At 37.6% G+C, this 23,092-nt stretch overlaps 1 protein-coding gene across 1 annotated transcript in view; it reads right to left on the bottom strand.

Annotated features, from left to right (window-relative positions):
- Positions 1–22,092, bottom strand: part of LOC134798944 (tumor necrosis factor alpha-induced protein 8-like protein) — an 82,560-nt gene extending 60,468 nt beyond the window's left edge. The window contains exon 1 of the mRNA XM_063771377.1: positions 21,733–22,092. Within this exon, the coding sequence (XP_063627447.1) occupies positions 21,733–21,811 (79 nt within the window). The 5' untranslated portion in view covers positions 21,812–22,092. The remainder of the gene's footprint in view (positions 1–21,732) is intronic.
- Between the last annotated feature and the right edge of the window lie 1,000 nt (positions 22,093–23,092).

Here is a 23,092-nt window from a genome sequence, read left to right as displayed (position 1 = left end):
AATTCGTAAAAGAAAGATTGTCTGTGATGTTAGACCTTGTTATTGTCATCCATAGAAAGATAAAATTAGTTCCGATTCCGACTTCCGACAAGCGAATAGTATTTATAATTGCATCATGATCAAGAATTGCTGTGGCTTTATATTTCCTGATAGATAGATGCTTTATAAAACATAATTTATTTCGATGTCCAGATTTAGCCGATGCACGAGTTCGACGCATATTGCTTCAGATTTTATTTTTATGTGATAGGTAGCTAACGAGCCGAAGAGCCGAGGCCAGATTGGGAATGTAAAGAATACTTAAATTTGGAATCTTTGGGAATACATTTTTGGAACGTTGACTTGAATAATGTTTGTGAAATCGACTGTAGGTACCTATACCTAGCCACTACCTAAGTACACCTGCATAGAAAAATAAGTAAGCCCAAATGATATCCATAACCGTTTCATAACAAGAAATGCCTAATTTTATATTAAAGGAAATAATGGAATGGTTCCGCTTCCGGCAGGCAGGACTATCATGCAGGCATGGTTACGAGCAACGCACGGATTACGGAGGTTGCAGTTTCAAATCCTGCCTGCCGGAAGCGAAACTTTTTCCAATTTTTCCTTTAATATATAATTTGGAGTGTCGGTCGCGTACGTATCTGCTTGTTAAAACAATTTGGTTAAGAAATGCCTATCTGAATAGGTTTCCTGGGCAGTGAGCCACTGAGTCGAGTGACTCAGTGACTCAATTAACGGTGATACCCGTCCGGCGAGATGCCATTCCAATCATGCGCTTAAATTAATCGATGTTCAATTGTCAACAGTTTATTGAACCGGGGTCTTATAATTACAATTATACTTACCTTACATCAGCGCAATATATATTGTAGGTATAACTTATCCTTGTAAGACCTAAGCCAATTTTTGCACTTTTGAATTTGGAACTTTCTTTTATTTCTATAAAAGTTCATAACTCGAATTTAATTTGTACTTGTACAAGTACGCGGGGACTTACGAGGTTAAATTACTATATAAGTTATACCTAATAAACTATAGGTGTAGGAACATAAAATCAACGTGTGGCACATGTTTAGATATTTAGGCCTTTAAAAATAACTTGTAAAACATATAACGAAACGGCGAAGGTATATAGAGTTTAATGAGGGGCTGTAAGTTTGTGCACAAAAATAAATGTCCATTCATCTCTAAAACTATCGACATCAGATAAAAGTTGTAACTTAGAGCAGACTTGAAATAAAAGGGGGATACGAAGAAATCCACAAGTCGTTGACCCCCCACAGTAAATTCTTACCCCTCTTAACTGAACATCCTTGTATTGTTAAGTGCTAGGCACCATGTTTAAAGTTGAACTAATGTAAAGAAAAGAGAGTTAGAAAACCGGAAACCAGAAGGGTATTAGGAAGCGATGGATATATAGAATGTAGCCAGTAATAATATTACTAATCCTTTAGTAAAACACATATCAAAATTAAAATTATTCTCTGAATATGTGATGTTCCGTACCTTTACACGTGTGTAAAGGTACCTTATGGCGCTTACGTCGCGTAGTACCGCTTTAGTATTGGAGCATCGTCAATAATAGCGTAAGCGCCAACCGCCGTAAGGTACCTTTACCCGTGGAATATCACAAATATTAACATTTTCGCCCATGACATGATACTAGGCACATCAGTTAAGAGCGCTCTTACAAGAAAAGTCGAAATAATGCAAAATTGATGATACTAGTCGACGAAATTCAGGACTTTGCGCTCATTATTAGAAACAATGAGTACTTGTTTCAGTAAAAGCGTCTTCTTATCTTTATAAATGTCGTTGTAAATATTAGAAAAAGGACTTATTAAATTAGTAATGATTTTTTTTCTGATGGTCGTTTCCGAAAAACCCCGTGAAGCACTGAATGGCGAGCTCTTATTTGGAAATGTTGAGAATTTTACTCTGCTAAACCTGGCTATTTTGTATTACTAATACCCTGTACTTTAGGCATATCAAACTATATTTTTCCTACATACCTTTGAGAAAGAGAAAATCAAAGTAAAACGAACTCGATTTTCTCTCCGAAACAAGTGTCAATTCCTACGAAAATCTACTTAATATCGAAGTCATTTTCATACTCAAGCAATCTGCAACGTTTGCTTATACTGTTGGTATACATTAGTGTTTATGAAATTCTACTATAATTTTTTGGCAATTTTTTGAAAACTACTCTATATTACCGATGACGCGCGCTGCGCCAGCTCAGTGCCGCGGCAGAGCTTGTAGAGGCAGGACGTGTGTCGCTCGGCTCCGCACATTTTCAACGGCGACGACGAGGTTTTTTATCATTGTGTGCGGCGGGCGCCGTGTAAAACGCTATACTGTGTGCGTGTAAACCGCAACGAGAGACTTTGATCCTAGCACCGTTTTTATAGTATTATAATTTATAATGGTACAGTTTAATAAACTACCGGACAGGATTAAAAATATTTGAAACGACCTGACATTCTATATGTATTTATTTGACTCAAGATAGTACTCAGGGTCTGATGATGGAGCCGGAAGGTGGGCACCGGTACCAATCAACCATGCAACTAAACCACTTTGTGTTTAGGCTCGTTTTATTCATCTCAACAAGATCTTTGACACAAGATAGTACTCAGGGTCTGATGATGGAGCCGGAAGGTGGTCACCGGTACCAATCAACCATGCAACTAAACCACTTCGTGTTTGGGCTCGTTTGATTCGGCTCAACAAGATCTTTGACTTAAGATAGTACTCAGGGTCTGATGATGGAGCCGGAAGGTGGTCACCAGTACCAATCAACAATGCAATTAAACCACTTCGTGTTTAGGCTCGTTTGATTCGTCTCAACAAGACCTTGGACACAAGATAGTACTCAGGATCTGATGATGGAGCTGGAAGGTGGCCACGGGTACCAGTCTACCATGTAACTGAACCACTTCGTGTTTGGGCTCGTTTGATTTGTCGCAACAAGATCTTTGACACAAGGTAGTACTGAGGGTCTGATGATGGATCCGGAAGGTGGTGACCGGTACCAATCAACCATGCAACTAAACCACTTCGTGTTTGGCTTCGTTCGATTCGTCGCAACAAGATCTTTGACACAAGTTAGTACTCAGGGTCTGATGATGGAGCTGGACTGTGGCCACGGGTACCAGTCTACCATGTAACTGAACCACTTCGTGTTTGGGCTCGTTTGATTTGTCGCAACAAGATCTTTGACACAAGGTAGTACTGAGGGTCTGATGATGGATCCGGAAGGTGGTCACCGGTACCAATCAACCATGCAACTAAACCACTTCGTGTTTGGCTTCGTTCGATTCGTCGCAACAAGATCTTTGACACAAGTTAGTACTCAGGGTCTGATGATGGAGCTGGACTGTGGCCACGGGTACCAGTCTACCATGTAACTGAACCACTTCGTGTTTGGGCTCATTTGATTCGTCGCAATAAGATGTTTGACACAAGATACTACTCAGGGTCTGATGATGGAGCTGATGATGATAGACAGGTACCCGTCGCCACCTTCGCGCTCCATCATCAGACCCTGAGTACTACCTTGTGTCAAAGATCTTGTTGAGATGAATAAAACGTGCCTAAACACGAAATGGTTTAGTTGCATGGTTGATTGGTACCGGTGACCACCTTCCGGCTCCAACATCAGACCCTGAGTACTATCTTGTGTCAAAGATCTTGTTGAAACGAATAAAACGAGCCTAAACACGAAGTGGTTTAGTTGCATGGTTGATTGGTACCGGTGACCACCTTCCAGCTCCATCATCAGACTCTGAGTATCACCTAGTGTCAAAGATCTTGTTGAGACGAATCAAACGATCCTAAACACGATGTGGTTTAGTTGCATGGTTGATTGGTAATGGTACCTTCCAGCTCCATCATCAGAGCCTGAGTACTGTCTTGTGTCAAAGATCTTGTTGAGACGAATCAAACGAGCCCAAACACGAAGTTGTTTAGTTACATGATAGACTGGTACCCGTGGCCACCTTCCAGCTCCATCATCAGACCCTGTGTATCTTCAGTGTCAAAGATCTTGTTGAGACGAATCAAACGAGCCTAATCATGTTACTACATGGTTGATTGGTATCCGTGACCACCTTAATCATCATCAGATCCTCAGTACCAGTTCGTTTTTAAACCCTCGTTGATACAAACTTTACAACCTATAGGTACCAAATGCAATGACGAAACATGTAAATAAGCGAGTAGGTACCTATAATTTCTTTCGAGTAATATACCTTCATAAGTACAAGTATGGGGTTATTCATAAATTACGTCGTTTCAAATGGGAGGAGTGGGGGGGGGGGTCTGGACATCGGATGATGGTAACATGACGTAGGAGGAAACAGATTCATCCGAAGCTTGATTTTTGGATGATTTGAGGGGTGGGGGGGGGTCAAAAATCGTCAAAAATAGATGACGTAATTTATGAACAGCCCCTATGTACATTTGCACTGCATTTAGTATTTTCGTACTTACCAAATAACAGTTTTAGAACTTTAAAAGTTAAGTACAGTTAGTGTTGTTATGGTTGATTTCAATATGCTTCGCGAAGGATCAAGAATGTTTAATCCATCATTGTAGTGCGAGTGTGGTAGAAGGGATCGGCGTACTGAGCTCGCACGGCCTGCCGCAGCGCGTAAAATACCTAAACTCGCTCAACGCCGAAATGTAATAGCGCTCTTAATTCTATGACGTCTTAGCCTTACTTATTGACCTCATGATATGTATATGATACATTATAAAACGATTTTGTCTTCAAATGTACAGCGAGCTGCTAAAGTGCATATTATGTGTGTGCAAATGCAATTCATTCTTAAAGTGGGTAAGTATGTACTTCGGCATCTGCGTGTACCTACAGACGAGTTCATAAATATGTATAATTTTTTTATATATGTACATACATATTTATAAAATCTACTGAACATATCGATATTGAAATTGAAACAGATATAGAACAAAAGAGTCGGAAAATTCTCCGTTCTGCAGTTATTTGTCACTTAAACAATGAACACTCGACAAAAGCATATTTGTAACTTATCCTATCAATAATTCATTGCACAATACGCACCGCGTGCCAACAAATGTATTATTCTAATGCGAAGCATTTTAAAATGAACCCATGTCTACGAGTATATCGTCTATCCGTAGAGAATTGTACAAGTAACATTATGAAGATATTACTTAACGTTTTCTAATAGTATACCGACATATGTGACATTATCTATGAAGGGACCTTATTGTCGATGGCGCTTACGCCATTATCAACGATGCCCCGATATAAATTCCGTTAATGTCCATAAAGGCTCTGGTCCTGACGGAGTCCACCCTGTGTTCATAAAAAAATGTTCTAACTCTTTGGCAAAACCATTATGTTATTTATTTAAGAGATCTCTAAGTGAAGGCTATGTTCCAAAAATATGGAAACAAGCATGGATAACTCCCATACCAAAAGGAAAAGTTAGTCACGAAATTGAGAAGTACCGACCTATATCGAAACTTTGTCAATTTAGTAAAATTCTAGAAAAGATAGTAAAATGTCAACTCTTTGAAGTCGTCAAGAATCATATTACCCCCTATCAGCATGGTTTCTTTAAGGGTCGTTCGGTAGACAGTAATTTATTAATCTTTACAGGGGAAGTTCTTGGTGCAATGGAGAGTGGATACTGTGTCGACGCCGTGTATACCGATTTTGCCAAGGCATTTGATAAAATCTGTCACAGTACATTATTACATAAGCTTTGGCGACTCGGTATACATGGTGATCTGTTTCGATGGATTAAATCCTATGTCGAATTTAGGACTCAGGCAGTCGTATTGTCCGGTTACACATCACAGTACAAGGTCGTCACTTCAGGAGTCCCACAGGGATCCCATTTGGGGCCTCTTCTTTTTGTGTTATATATTAATGATATAACCGACTACATTAAGTACTCTAAAGTTTTACTCTACGCTGATGATGCCAAAATTTTTAAAATTATTAAAGATGTTTCAGATTGTTATTTATTACAAGAGGATTTATTTAACTTAGAGAAATACTGTACTGATAATAATCTATTTTTGAACAATGAAAAGTGTAGCATTATAACTTTCTCTAGGAAAAATAAAAATATTGATCATAATTACACAATTTCCGGTAAAATACTAAATAGGGTAACGCAAATTCGAGATCTAGGAGTAATAATGGATTCTAAGTTGTCATTTATTCCTCACATTGATAATGTAGTTGCTAAATCGTTTAAGCTATTAGGTTTCATCTTAAGAGTCTGCAAACCCTTTAAAAATTCTTTTAGTTACATAACTCTCTATAACAGCTATGTAAGAAGTCGTCTTGAATTTGCGTGTGCTGTTTGGAAGCCATTTCATGCTGTCCATATTGACAGAATAGAAAGGCTTCAAAAGAAGTTTGTAAAAACGTTAGATTTTAGAACTGGACAAAATTATGTTGATTACCCCTCCTCATTGCAATACCATAAAATTCAGTCTCTTAAAGACCGCCGTGACTGCGTAGACTCGGTCTTACTTTATAAAATCTTAAATTCTAAATTGGAGATTCCCTCACTACTTCAAAAAATAAATATAAAAGTCCCTCGTGCGCGTCAGCGCAAATGTCGCAAAAAGGAGTTATTTGCTGTCCCGTTTAGCAGAACTTGCTATGCACGAAATATGTTTATAAGGCGTGCCTGTAGACTTTATAACGAATGTTTAAATCTCTGTAATATTGATGTTTTTTACTGTGATATAGTCTCCATAAAAAAAGCATTTGTTTGTGAAAGAAAATATAGCTAGGAATATATTTTATTAAGTAAAATATATGTATAACTAGATATTTTGTATATGGCGTATATTTAGTTAGTATAGTATAGTAAGTTAATAACTTTGCAGTTAAACAAGTTTTGTATTTTTTAATAATTAGAGAAATAATAAGCACCGATCTTCTGTATTTTCTGTAGCAATAAAAATGTAAAAGAAAAACCATAGTGTATAAAAATTTAGCACGATTATATTCAATTAAGGAAACTGTAGGTCTAACCTTAAGATGCAATGTTAAACCATTACGCATTAATGTAAATGACCGTTTGTTTCTTGATTCACAATAAAAAAAAAAAAAAAAAAAAAAAAATACAATGCCGCGCGATGCTGTGCGTCGTAAGCGCCATCGACAATAAGGTCCCTTTTCATAGATAATGCCCCATATTACCTTATTCCTACATTGCCTTTTAGAACACCGAATTCCTTAATAAAATACTGTTTTTTTTTACATATGTTAAAGGTTATGACTCTCCGATTTGTCACATTTTTAGGGTTCCGTAGGCAACTATCTGTCTGTCCGTCCGTGGCTATTACTCCTTGATCGTTAGTGTGATTAAAAAGCTACAATACATAGTAGTAAAATAAAAAGTAGAAAAATAAATTAAAATAAGTATACAATAACCAATGACCTTTTATTTATGTAGACGTGTGACGTTCATAGTTGACAAAACTAAAATTTGATCCAACGATTTTGACAGCTTGACAGGTTGGCGTCACCCATACGACTAACTAAATATAGGTTCCGGAACCTATATTTGATGGCTCACGATCGTGCGCCTGGTACCATATCTACCTCTTTTTACTTACATCCATGACAATAACATCAATAGGAGTGGATGATACTACTTGTCAAAAGTATCTACAGTTCTCTAATAGCTTTACAAACAGATATAATTCTACATATATACACCAAAAATTAAGTGTACCCTTGAGCTCTATCTCTAATTATATTTGTCAAATTATTAGTGGCATTTGTATTGGTTCCCATCAGCATCAAAGTATTTAATATACAGGGTGATTCAGGAGACGTGAGCAGGACTAACACTGCGCATTTTGTAAATTATAAGCAACTGTTTCATATCAGTATTAGTGAGATTAACGTTAATTTTCTACTCGTGTTGAAAAAAATAATAATTTATTTACGACATGCATGGTCGCCCTAAAATTAGAATACTAAACTACCGATATTCTGTGTCAAATTGAATGTCATCACGGTCTGGTTACTTTTGAACACTCGTATCTCACTCAAGTTTGACAGTTTATTTTCTTCGTAATCAAAATGGCATTACGGTTAAAGAGTTTTATGTTTATTAATTGGGTCTTGTAGGGTAACCATGATTGTAGAGAATTAAATTTGCCCTCACCAAAAAGTTAAAAAATAGGAAAAAGTATGGTTGTTTCACCTAAATACGACGGTGATCGATCAATCATCAGTTACTGAGTGTGCAGGATTAGTCCTGCTCACATCTCATGAATCATCCTGTAGTAGTACTAAATTCTTTTTTTTTGTGCAATTTATCCAAAATAACCTCACTAGTCCAATAGACAAGGCAAGACAGACGCTTGACAGACCGCATGCGCCGTCCGTTACAAACATGACGGCGAACAGCTGTGCGCGCACCTGCCAGCGCACGCGCAATCTAACACCGACCTTAGTATATAAGCGTTAAGGACTATTTTAACTTGTCTGTATCAATGTCTTATTCTTACAATACTTACCAACCGGACCTTACAGGCCAATTCGAGTTATAGTTTTGCGATCTGTTTCCGATATGATTCTGAACTGGCAGTGTCAAAAGTGACATTTCTTCAACCAAAAACGTCACTTTTGACACTGACAGATCAGCATCATATCGGAAACAGATCGCATAACTAAAACTCGAATTGGACTATTAATCGTTTGGATATCAATCGGAACAAACAAGGTGTATTTTTTATGCGAATTGAATGAGGGGGAAACCATTAAACCGAGACGTAATTCAAGCGATATTTTAAAAAGGATGTGGAAGTGTTTTGTTGTTACGTTCATGGTGCATAAACTTGTAGTCGAGAACGGGTTTTTACGAGGATTTTACGTACTTTTTATTTATTTTTTCATAAAAATGTTGGCCACATGTCACATGAGTCACATCCTTGCTCCCAAGTATGATGAACCGAACTAAACAAGAACAAGCGGCATATAGATATAGACATCTGAATTACGAAATATTTCGATGGACCATCTCGCTCTTATGGCCATCCAACCCAGAATTACCCTACTTGTTTTGTAAAATTCCCATAACATGTTTAAAACTTCACTCAAATACTTTCAAAGACAAAATATGAAAATACTTAGCTGGATTTTAATTCATTGTTTCCTTCACGCATCCCTTAATGAAGTAACGTAGACCGGGGTGACTTTGGAAAATTTGGGGTTACTTTGATAGGTTTAAAACGGCCTTAGAATTACCATTATTCATTATTTACCGAAAATGTTCCTGTAACTAGTTAGATTACTATATGTGACGTTCCACGGGAAAAGGTACCTTATGAGGGTTTCTAGTTTCGGAGATATGAAATGTTTTGTAAAGAGGTGAAAAAATGCTTAATTTTTTTTTATTGTGTGATCTGAAACCTTAATGCGTAACGTTTGTTTACCTGTTTTTATTTTTGTTATAAGTTAGTTATAAGCCTAGTAATGTCGTCTCAGAGTTTAGTAGAAAAGGTACCTTATGGAAAAAAGATTGAAAATTCCCAAAAAAACTAGTCAATACGGGAAAAGAAGTTTGGTAGAGAACTGTATTAGCATTCTGCAAAACTAATTTGATAATTTCAGTTCTGGTTGGGGCGCCTCGCAAATATTATAACCGTACATCGACCGACATCACAAATCCAAGTAGCCTGCTATTATACCAAAGTTACTCTCGTCAAGTCTTTCTTAACTAGAATAATCTTCATTTGGTTTGGTCGCATGCAGTAAATCAGCCATTGGTTTGCTGAAAAATGCCAATACCCGACGCATTACCTTATGGAATATCTGAGGTCATTGAACCTCAATGCCGCTTATCTTCAATAGCAACCGAAATATATTATTGATAAGAAATAGACGATTTATACCATCTTAACCCCAAAATATTATTAGTTTATCCTAACTGTTCCATCATCATCATGCCTCATCATGTAACTTAATCACAAGGTACCTTTTCATTACATACAAATTATTGGTCTTTTTTAAGATTATTATGACGAAGAACTAATTAAATTTGGGGCAGTTTAATGTAAATTAATATCTTCTATTCATAAAAGATAAACTGTAATATGATTGATATTTTGTAGTGATGTATTATTAGATTTATTTCCATAAGGTACCTTTTCGTAAATGTATGGAGCAAATACTGTTATTGTTATGTAAGTTTAAAGTGGCATAAGGGGTTAAATATAGTATTTAGTTGGGGTTTTAGGATTTATTTCATTTGAATGACAGAATTTCTTTCATATGTGCTCAGAAAAATTGATTGTGTGTCACATTAAAAGTAAAAATATTGAATTTTGTGATTTTATATGAAAAAGTCAGAAAATACATTTTCACCTCTAAATCGGTATTGTTTTTTGCTTAAACTGTCTGTCAGTGTCGTTTTCTAATAGATAAAATTTAAATCTTGAGAGCTCATTGCAATCAATCGTGAAAATGAAATAAAACTTTATTTTCAAGAGATTGGTTAGTATACACATAAATCAGTCGATATCAAAAGTTTCTATTTGCATTACAGAACAAGTCGCAATATTTTTTTAATCTCAGATATATAAGGTATTATTATTTGTAGTCAACTATGTAACTTACTTCAGGAACATAGTTTTTTAGGCGGCTAAACTTAAAACTTCTCTATCGTAAAGTTGCTAATTTCACAACATTATTTTCAAAAAATCATATCTCTGTAACTACGCAACCTAGAAGGTTGATCTTTTGTGTTATCGATAGCTTATTTATTGTAGATTACTGGGGTATGCATAACTCCATACCCGCCATAAGGTACCTTTGACCGTGGGACGTCACATATATTCATATTCACCTACTGTAAAAAATCTCGCATAAATATATATTATATCAACTGTAGATGAGAAAGTAGCCAATTTTAACTCCTCTCTCTTAAAGTTATTTGATGCACACGCGCCGGTTCGCGCAGTGAGACTGAGGCGACCGCCTGCTCCTTGGATCACAAGGGATGTTCGGATGGCGATGGCTAAACGGGATAAAGCGTTTCGTAAATACAAGAAGGATCGGAGTGAGGGTAACTGGGGTCTTTTTAAAGCTGCTAGAAACCGCTGTAACCAAACGGTAAGGGCAGCAAAGCGTCGGCATATCCACGAAAATGTCTTGAACTCATCCCTTGCTGACACCTGGAAATTTTTGAGATCGCTTGGCATTGGTAAAGGTAAACCTGGTATAGATTCTTCTTCTTTTACATTAAACCAGTTAAATTCGCATTTTTCTAAAACATCAACTCTCAATCCATTAATTAAATTCAAAACTTTATCTCTCATTGCCTCTTTTACTTCTCCAGATATCGTTCCTTTTACTTTTTCTCCTGTCGCCATTGAAGAAATCCGCAAAATTATAGTATCAATTAAATCTAAGGCCGTTGGCCATGATAATGTCAGTCGTCTTATGATTATTCACATTCTGGACAGCGTCTTGCCAGTTATTGCTCACATAGTCAATACTTCTCTACTCACTGGCGTTTTCCCATCATGCTGGCGTAAGGCGTTTGTCATCCCACTCCCCAAAATTAATAATCCGAGCTCACTTAGCCACTTTCGTCCCATATCTATTCTCCCGTTTCTGTCCAAAATACTGGAGGCCGCGGCCCACAAACAGATCTCACACTTTGTTCATAGCAACAGTCTCCTTTCACCGCTGCAGTCTGGTTTCCGGTCTGGACACAGCACCACCACCGCTCTACTTAAAGTTACAGAGGACATAAGACTCGGTATGGAATCTTCCAAAGTTACGGTGTTAGTGCTGATAGATTTCTCCAACGCCTTTAATGCCGTAGACCATGACCTACTTTTGGCTACTCTTACTCATTTGCAGGTTTCTTCAGATGCCACAAAGTGGTTCTTTTCATATCTTTCCGATAGAGCCCAGGCAGTCCGTGTCAGCCGCTCGTTATCTGATTGGTCTGAACTGAGTACTGGAGTACCTCAAGGCGGTATTCTCTCTCCTTTTCTCTTTTCAATTTTTATTAATCTTATTACCGCCAAGATTCGATGCTCTTACCATTTGTACGCAGACGATCTTCAGCTGTACGCGCAAGTTGACGTGGAAGATATAAACACGGCTATCTCATCAATAAATGCTGACTTGGATTACATCGCCGAGTGGTCTGCTAGCTTTGGCATTTGTGTAAATCCAGCTAAATGCCAAGCCATAATTTTAGGTAGCCAGTGGCAAATGTCTAGGTTGAGTACAGTACCTGTTGCTCCGATCCTTTTTGAGGATACTGTAATTCCGGTGAGCAGTCGGGTTAAGAATCTCGGATTAGTTTTAGATTCCAACCTTTCCTGGTCTGGTCAGCTCTCGGAGACAAGTCGGAAGGTCACAGGTACACTTAGAACTCTATATAAATTTAAAAACTTTCTGCCTGTAAGCACGAAAAAAATGTTAGTGCAGTCCTTAGTGTTACCAATAATTGATTACGGGGATGTGTGTACTACTAATGCCACTCAGGAATCACTCAATAAACTAGACCGTCTACTCAATAACTGTATTAGATTTATATTTGGACTTCGTAAATACGATCATGTCTCCTTTTACCGCCGGCAGCTCAACTGGCTCTCCATCCGTCGTCGTAGGTCCTTTCGGATCCTTTGTATCCTATTTTCGATCCTGTTTGAGCCTTCTGCTCCTGGATATCTCAAAAGTAAATTCGTCTTCGATACTCCTCGTCCAGGATGTGAGCTGCGTACCTCCCGCGTTCTCAAACTGACCATACCTTCTCACCGTACTGGTTTTATGACTAATTCTTTCGCCGTCCAGGCTAGTCGTCTTTGGAATTCACTCCCTCTAAATATTAGACAAGCTCCAAGTAAGTTTTCTTTTAAGCGGTTGTTGCGTAAGCATTTGCTAAAACAAGAGTTCGAATAATATCCATCATTATTATATTTATAGTATGTATTGTATAAATATGTAGTAGTTTATATATATTTTATTTATTTATGTAGTTTATATGTATAGTTTGCTTTTTTTATATTCACTGAATAGGTATATTTCTCTCTCTGCACCAATTGTAGATGTCTGTTTGGCCCTATGGTTGACTGGTAGAGAATGCCATTTGGCATTAAGTCCGCCATTTGTACATTTTTGTATATACTTTGTGCAATAAAGTTTAAATAAATAAATAAATATTATGGCTTAAAAACTAGAATTTTAAAGTCGCCCCTGCATTTGAAAGTCACCCCGGTCAATGGTACCGTACCGACCCCCGTAACGAGGAATGTAAGGCCACGATATATTACGAACTCGTTATACCAAACACTGGCCTTGGCCTTCCACATATCGCACATTCCAATGGCATCCTGGGGGAGGAGTGCTTTTAATAATAAAAATATTTTGCAGCGGTCTTACGTCCATACATATGTATACAGTACCCTGATGCCTTTGTTTGACCATAGAGAAAAAAATACATAGAGTGCTCACTCCATACATCAGTTTTAGTACCAAAACGACTATTATTTTCGCAGTCGACATCTAGCATCGAGTAGCGGAATTATCAGTACCGCTGTAACCATGATTAACCGTGAATCATTCAAAACTGTTATTGGTTGTTATTGGTTGGTAAGCCGTTATATGTTATTTTTGATACACACATCAGCCAGAAATGATGCCTGCCTTGTGTTACTGAACGGCCTCGCATCTCTCGTCCGTAAATCCCACTCGGCAACCTTATTTCTCGACCTTTATATACTATTACTAATGCTCTTAGATAATACTTCAATAGTATGGTACGGCGTGATAGAGTCCAGACACTCCAGACGATCATAGGATCATTGCCGTAACGATGTTATCGAATCAATTTATCAAGTGGTTATGATTGTGGCCGAACTGGGGCACACGCTTCTTACATCTTACGTCAGGTTGGTCATCGACTGTTATGGCTCCTCTACACGATGGGCCAGCGCCGGCCACTCCAAGGGACGCATTTATGCGTTAGAGGGAGCAAGTGATATTGCTATCTCATTCTACCGCATGGCTGCGTCCCTTGGAGTGGCCGGCGCTGGCCCAACGTGTAGAGGAGCCATTATAGGTGTTATCCGCCATCACCCGACTTTATTTTATCATACACATATTTAAAGATTGGAAGGTCAGATGGGAGTCGTGGAAGGTCAGATGGGAGTCGCTTCCGTAAAAACTCCCTACGCCAATTCTCGGAATTAGTTGCCAAGCGGACCCCAGGCTCCCATGAGGCGTGGCAGAATGCCGGGATAACGCAAGGAAGACGACGATGACACATATTTAAAGATTTTGGTTTCTGCGCAAGCTTCAATAAGCAGGTAAGCACGTTATATAATACCAACGTGTTTTAATAAACGTGATCCTAACCCTTCATCACAGATTACATAATACGAAAACAGTTATGCTACTAAACAAATTCTCTATGCAGCGGCTAACCGGAGTCACAATCACAAATGCGGCTTCCTAGTTTATCAAAAATGGTAATTTATTTAAAACCGCCGAAAATGAACGTTTGTGGTGCTGTAATATTTTACATAAGATCAATGTGGTGAAGACCGTCTATAAGAGAAGACCGTCTAGATCTAGAAGCTCTTTCGTCGATTTTAACTCTTGCGTTTGTACACTTGCAGAAGGTTGGTAGAACAGAAGGAATGATGTTCTTCGTCACTTTCATCAGAATGTCTGATCTGAGCGACGTACGTACAAATGCGACAGTTCTTGTCCTACGACGAGCTTCCCTGCAATAAATTGTATATTCCAATCTTCTCCACATTGACCTTACTGTTGATATTTACTTACATTCTACTGTTTATTGAGTAAATTAAGTAAATATTAAATTGATATCGTGCAAATAGACGTTTGACCTTATCAATTCCGTATATTTTCGTATTTGAATCGTATCATATTTAATTTCTTTTTTAATCTGTGTATTCACGCGGCCATATTGGGATTCCTTCATTACTTACACCGACTGAATTCAGAATGTCTGTCTGTTCCGACAAGCCCCAATCTTAGACCGAAGGGGCAAACACTTCGGAATGAATTGGAAATGTAGCAATGATAGAACATTTGTTGGTTCCGAGGAGTGGAATTGGGTACTGTGAGTTAGTGGTGGTAAAGGTTTGAGTCTTTGAAGCCCTAATGAACAAGACTCGACTCAGCTATTTAGACTCATTATTGCAAAGATGTAACAGCTACCGATGGTTAGTTAACAGTGTTATAATATTTAAACCTTTCGCGTTTTGAACACATATCAACTCACATTTATAGACGGGTCTATCGTGAATTTATTTTATTACCTTTATTTAGCCACGTTTCGACACAGGTTTCACTGGTCGTGGTCGCGGCTAACTGATGTCCCAGCAAAATGTCAAAACAGAGATTTGTGCAACTACCCGACGAACAGTGTATGAAAAAGTTTGGGGTAGACATCACATTTTCAAACCGCCATTAAAAATTCACCAAATTAGAAATACGAGTTCAATAAACGCTGCATGAACGACCTAAGATTCTTAACCCCTGACACAAGAGAACTCATTAACAATAACAACAATGTGCTTAATATAAAGTAAACAACTAAACATGTTCAAAGGCAAAGCAGTAGCTTTAGAAAACGGCAGCATAAAAGGCTTTATAAAAATACCTAATTTTTTGCAAATCACTGTAGACTGTAGAGTGTAGAGTAACGTCTACCCTAGGACAGGGGTCGGCAAACCACGGCTCTTCATGTGATCAAAAACTGAACACGTAAATTCTTCGATCACTGAAACCCTACAAGGCGGAGTCGTCATTCGTTGGTGGCTTTAGACGATAGTGCTACCACTAGTTAGTCGGGCATCCCTTCCCCCGGATCAGGTGGCACGCGTCAACGCATTTCCCTAACATTCAAAAAAGGAATGAAGACGATGCCTCTAGAAAACCAGTATAAGCTTAATCACTAAGCACGCACAGTTGTCACAGGTCTAGAGACCCAGTTATGCTGGCTGTGGTTTAGTAAGCAGGGAATTCAGGGCCAGATGCCAGATTTAAGGTGGAATCGATTGGCACGCGCCGAAGGACGCGACCTCGGCCCAAGGTTCCTTTAACGGCTTTTATTCTTTAAGCTGCTATAAATATGCTTTAATTCGATGTAATCATACGATAGACAACCGGACAAGTGCTAGTCAGACTCGCCCACCGAGGGTTCCGTACTTTTTAGTATTTGTTGTTATAGCGGTAACAGAAATACATCATCTGTGAAAATTTCAACTGTCTAGCTACCATGGTTCATGAGATACAGCCTGATGACAAACTGACGGAGAGTGGAGTCTTAGTAATAGGGTCCCGTTTTTACCCTTTGGGTACGGAACCCTAAAAAGAAACATTTAAAATGCAACATCATTTACGATAGGCAATCTTTCAGTATCGTGTCTAGTTAGTTCCACTTCCACAAGCAATGATGATAATTTGAAAATTATAAATTACATCTGTCATCTGTCAGTGTCAAAAGTGACAAACAATTTATAAATTTTAACCGAATATCCATTAGAAATACTTTGATATTAATGAGTCCATAAACTTTTCGCGCTAGAAACTTGTGAAAGTAGAGGTTCTCGACCTTTAAGAAACTTTTCTTATTAATTCTATATCCAGATTCAAAATGTTCTGGGCGCAAATTCTAAATTAACGCGGTTTCACTATTTTAGCTGCGCGTCTAAAATTAAGTACAATCAACAGCAGAAATTGCTAAGCGAAGCAACTAGGAAACTATTTTTTTTTTTATTAAATCCACTATATAAATTACTTAAACTGAAATAATTGAACCGGTGTATTCGGCTAACGCCCTTATTCATATACTATAGGCTATATAATGTAGTAAATAAAGGTAGTGGACCCCGCAGTAATTCCTCAGCCAGAAAAAACTTTACAGTATGATAAAGTATCAATAAATAAAAAGTATTGTATAAATATCCAAAGAATAATAGTAATAGTATTTAAGTAAATACCTAAAGTCTTAAATCGTTAATATCTTTTTACGGAAAAATGCTCCGTTCAAACTTTCGTCTCCACCGGAAATATTCATGTAACGTATTGCAACAATATATGACATAACAATAAAAAAAATCCCAGCAGAAATACCAATAACTTATTTGGTAAAAAAATTTCGGACGGAGGAATTACTCGGTTAAATAAATAAACAGCTTTGTATGTTTACGTATAAATACCTAACTTAGGAGTGTTTTTAGGGTTCCGTACCTCAAAACGAAAAAAAAGAACCCTTATAGGATCACTCGTGGGTCTGTCTGTCTGTTTGTCACAGCCTATTTTCTCGGAAACTACTGGACCAATTAAGTTGAAATTTGGTACACATATGTAAATTAGTAACCCAAAGATGGACATATTTTTTGTATAATTTAAAAATACATAGGTTCGAAGTTATTTAAGAAAATACAAATAGCCAAAAAATGACCATTCCCCCTGTATCTCCGAAACTACTGGGTCTAAAATTTTGAAAAAAATACACAAAATAGTTCTTTACCTATAGATGACAGGAAAACCTATTAGAAATGTGCAGTCAAGCGTGAGTCGGAATTATGTACGGAACCCTAGAAACGCGAGTCAGACTCGCACTTGGCCGGTTTTTTTTTGGATATTTATAATGTTAGTTTCGTCTCATACTATACAATAACCAAGCAAAATTTCATCGACTGAGGAATTAATGCATGGGTCTCCATACAACAACTTGCTTCGTTTACTATACTACACTAATAGGCCATTGGTTCGATTCAGGCTTCGGCCACTGGAGGGGTTGGTCATTTTTTTTAGTAAATGACATTTAGTTCAATTTATAGATAGATTCTTATACTCTGTGTCTTTAGGTATTGAAATAAATAAACAAGATCTACCCTCAAATGGCTCCTTATTAAGCCAGTTGAGGGTAGATGAAAACATTACATGATCGAATAATGTAGGTTAAAGTCAGGTCGTTCAGTGACTGATCCAGACAGTTTTGTATTTGGTTGATTAATTACCCAATGAATGTTATAACTACCCGAAAATTTACAAATTGTTTGTTTACTTTTATTTAAATACCGAAAGATACAGACTATAGTAGTCCTTTAGTTACTCCATTGTAGACTCCATCATTCGCTTGCCCTTATCCCATTCACTTGGGGTCGGCGCAGCATGTCTTTTACTTCCATACCTCTCCCTCGCCCGTCATCTCATCATTCACTTGCGTTCGTTTCATATCATCTCTCACACAGTCCATCCACGGTTTTCCTCTCCCGTTACTTCCCTCCACATTCATTCGTAATACCTTCAGAATCAAATGGCCTCTAATATAAATCTGTGTAAGCTGATTTTCCTTCAGCGGAACGCGGAAGAACATTCATTTCAGCGAAATGTCATAACTTTTGCAGTATATTCCGGGAATTTCGCCTAAAATGTGTTATCCTCATGGGGTCGACGAACGGCCAATTTATCATGAATTTGTAATAAGGGAAAGTTGAAATTCTACGAAAAGTTATTCAGAATTTATTAAGGAAGCCTTTCAAAAGTACTTAATATATAATATAAGCGCCCTTGCACCATCCCACTAACCCGGGGTTAACCAGTTAAACCGTTGACCCAGTGTCAAGTTGTACTGGTAACCATGGTAACTCCAGGTTTAACCGGTTAACCCCGGGTTAGTGAATGGTGCAAGTGGCCAAGTTTGTTTGTAATTCACAAGCCTTATTGCGATTACTATGGGACTTGTGTAACATTTGTTTAATGGCTCCTCTACACGATGGGCCAGCGCCGGCCACTCCAAGGGACGCAGCCATGCGGTAGAATGAGATAGCAATATCACTTGCTCCCTCTAACGCATAAATGATAGAGGAGCCATAAGATTTGTGTAAGATTGTTTCATAAAATGTATTAAAACTATTTAAAACCAAAATGGACAAGCTTCAAGATAAATGGGAACATTAATTGTATGTATACAAACACAAAAAAAAAACATGATAAGAGCCACGCCTGATACCGTTTTGCTTCATTAACGTTGAACAGACAAATACCAACATGTGGGCTTATGATTATTAAGAAGAAACCATTAACTTAATTGAGGGACTGTTGAACTGGAGTGAAAGAGACGCAGTTATGCGTGAGAGCGAGAAGAGTTCTTCGTACCATCGTCCATGTTGATTGACATTGCGTACACCTTATTACTAGGCGATAAGGTCTAGCTTTGACGCGTAATGTCATCCGCTACTATTGCAGCTGTTTTGAACAAGTGCGTAGAGATGTAGTGCATAATTATTTTCCATCGTGTTTCCACGGAAACGAAAACGTGTTATGCTATTTCAGTCGGTCTCGGACTCTCGGTACAAAAAGTATCATATCATATCATATCATATCATATATTTATTGCATCCATGGTAAGTACACAGGTGTTACATAGGTAATACAAAGATGTTTCACATGGGCCCTGGTAGGGCACGGCAATATTCTTAAATCTAAGGATTGAGTTTGTATGTATGTAGGTACCATTAACAATATCTTATTTCATTTTAAATTAATAAATAGTTGTAAACATTATATAATTTTTACTAACGTCAATAGCAAATTATCAAATTATATGTCACTAAAAATAATAAAATTAAATATTCATGCTTAAAAAAATGTTAGGTGCTTACAGTTTATGTCAAAAATGTCAATTGGTATATAATGTTAATTTAAAACTAATTATTAAAATTCAGTACTGAGGTTGACTGAAGTAGCATGACAAATACGAACGTTTCCGAGAAAGTAATGGAAGTAATGGAATGGATGGAGTAATGGAGTAATGTGGTATGGTTTATCACGAATAAAATGCTTGATTGATTGATTGATTGAAAACAATTATGCACTACATCTGTACATTTGAGCTTGCGTCACGTAACTTTAGAGGAAAACCGCGATATTTTTCGCGCGAAAGCATAATACTAGTCTTTTCTGACCGAAAAGTGTCGGTTTCAGTTTCGGAAGGTCCCAGCATAAAATTAATGTTTCGCCCAAAGGTTCGGTCTCGGAAAAACCTGTAGAACTTTTCTGCCGCGCCGAAAGTGTATTTTCGGTAGTGTCCGACCTAAGTTTAGGTTTCAGAGGGCCTGCCGCGAACTACGTTCCACGTGTTACCTCTCTGTCACACTTGTAAAATCGTACGTAAGTGTGACAGGGAAGTAACACGTCGAACGTGGTTTGCAGTAGGCCCTCAGATTCGATCGGCTAAAAAGTTCAAATTATTCGGGCAGTTTTGGCAGTTCGGGCAGTTTTGGTTTGGTTTTGGTTGGTAGAGCAAAATCGAACCTTCGGTTTCGGCAAAATATCGGAATTCGGTCGGACACCAGAAAATGCCTACGTAGTTTAGGTAGGTACTAGATATTCGCCAGGTGCATTGCATCCCACTTTTGAAATTCACAGGAATACAAGCAGGGTAGGTACAGTCACCTGCAATAATATGTTACACAACGAAGGCCGCAGAAATATCTGAAACGATCTTATTTGTAGAGCCATAAGAGCGTGTCACATATTTTCGCGGTCTTGGGGCTGTCCATAAATTACGTCATCGATTTTTGACGATTTTTAACCCCCCCCCCCCCTAAAATCATCCAAAAATCATGCTTCGAATGACCCCGTTTCCTCCTACGTCATGCTACCATCATCCGATGTCCAGACCCCCCCTCCCTAATTTGAAATGACGTAATTTATGAATAGCCCCGTTCGAAGAGTATACATATTATTGCAGGTGACTGTACCTACCCATTAAGATTCGATTTCGACTGCTGACTGTACCTATATAAATTGCTACACAAATGAAGTAAAGTGCGTCCAGTTATTGTGCAAAAATGTTCACTTGCGTTCAGTAAATAAGTAAGTAATGCACTGATTGGAAAATTCCGTCCACATTCCTACCAAACTATTAATCATACAATTAGGTAGGTACAGTCACCTGCAATAATATGTATACTCTTCGAACGCCGCAAAAATATGTGACACGCTTTTATGGCTCTACAAATAAGATCGTTGTGTAACATATTATTGCAGGTGATTGTACGTAAACGTATGAATATTTTCTCGGCGCGGCGCGTCCATTAGTCCTAACGGCTTAACGGATTTAAACGTATTTTTAAGAGGTGTCATCAATGTCGTCTTAAATTTTAAAAATAAAAATTATTTAAGGTTGGGGTAGATTCGAATTGTCGGGTAATTGCGGTAAATTATGGGTGATTTATGGAATACGAAAAATTTAAATCAAAGGTATTCGGAATTAAATGAACCCAAACCTTCCTACCTACCTATATAGTTGTATTATTTTTGTAACTAGGGAAACTTAGGTAGGTACCTATCCTATACCTATCATCGGATCAACCTTTGCTTTGTTTACATTTAATTGGATGTAATTAAATAATGTTATTATTTATTTGCTCAAAAGTAAACTTTGTATCTTTCGTTTGTTCTTGAGCTAAGATAGTTGTCTTTGCTAATTATATAGGTATTCCAAATTAATCTATTATGCATGTACTGCGGAAATATTTAAAAAAACCGCTATTTTCCCCAATACACGTATTAAAATAAAATAAGTTTAGGTACCTACCTACTACGAAAAATTTCTCCAGATTTTAGCAAGTGTCGAGGAGCCGAGTATGTTTTTCTAAATACAATTTTAAATAATAGGTACTTACAGCTAGACACATGGCACTCGTTCAGGACACACTGGTAGATAATCCAGGATTCCAGTTCAATCATCGTAGAGGCCGTCATTTTCACGAAAATCCAATAATATCAATTTTTAAACACAATCCAATCTGATATTTTCACCGAATGTCACTGTTATTCACAGAACACTATTGTCTGCTAATAAATAATGTAAGCACTTAGATTTCAGTCAGTGTTTTCGAATATTGTAAATAAGCACGCGAACATGAGGTACGTTGTGTTTTGGTATCGCCCACATCCAAAGCAAAGTCGAGTGGTTGTGCTTTCAAACGATTGGAGGGGTGTCCGTCCGGCGATCATATGTGACAGGCGGGGAGATATTAACAATGTTGCCAGCAGCCAGAATAATTTACCCGGAATTGAACGAATAAAATAAAATATTGAAATCAAATATTAAAAAATCATCGATCAAAAGACGCAACATTTTTTTTAAATACGGTTATAACTAATTTTTTACTTAAAATTACCGCAAGCTAGGTTCTTGATAAACAAAAAATATGATCGGAGTGTAATGCAAATAATACAATGTACTCTATACGGACAGTTTGATGTCGTTTAACCTTTTAAAAATTACATTTTATAATATATTTACACAGACTGCTTTTTTTAAACAAGCAAAATCAGACGTATGTGCCTTAATTTACCCGATTATGGGTAAATAGGTTCAATAACGGCAACATATTTACCATAGACAAACAATAGTGCTGTCATAAACATCCAGAGCGTATCATAGGTGTCGATAACAAAATAATAAATCTAGTAGCATATAATCGACATTGGTAAAATCCATGTACATAAACATTTTTGGTTGAATTAATTAAGTATGTATAATGCGACATTTCTGGTTAGCATGTCTTACAAAACTTACTCACTGGAATAATATACTTGGTTAAGCAAATCTTGTCAGTAGAAAAAGGCGACAAATTTAAAAAATTTAGGCGCGAGGGGTTATCGTCCCATAGAAAATTTGATATTCGCGCCTTTTTCAACTGACAAGATTTGCTTGACCAAGTATATCTACTAAAATAGTATTATTCTCTTTATTTATTTTTCGTCTTAAGTTAGGTTTGTTATAATATGAATATAAAAGTAAAATATAAAAACACTTACAAAACAATAAAAAATACATATAAACACATTATAAAAAACCTAACCTAGGGTGCCGCCGGCAGCGGAGCTTGGCCCAAGCTGCCGGTGGTCAGGGCCGCAGAGTGAGGAACCGACGTACTATACGCGCCGTGTCCAATATTACCGCCTTCTGCATCTGACCCTTGATCCAACCACCCAGCGAGAGTCTCTCTAGGTGTTGGTCGAGACTCTTCGCTA

Source organism: Cydia splendana, chromosome 17 (genome assembly GCF_910591565.1).
Source record: "Cydia splendana chromosome 17, ilCydSple1.2, whole genome shotgun sequence".
Lineage (NCBI taxonomy): Eukaryota > Metazoa > Arthropoda > Insecta > Lepidoptera > Tortricidae > Cydia > Cydia splendana.
Note: the sequence above shows the minus strand (reverse complement) of the source record. Positions and strands in the feature narration are given on the sequence as shown.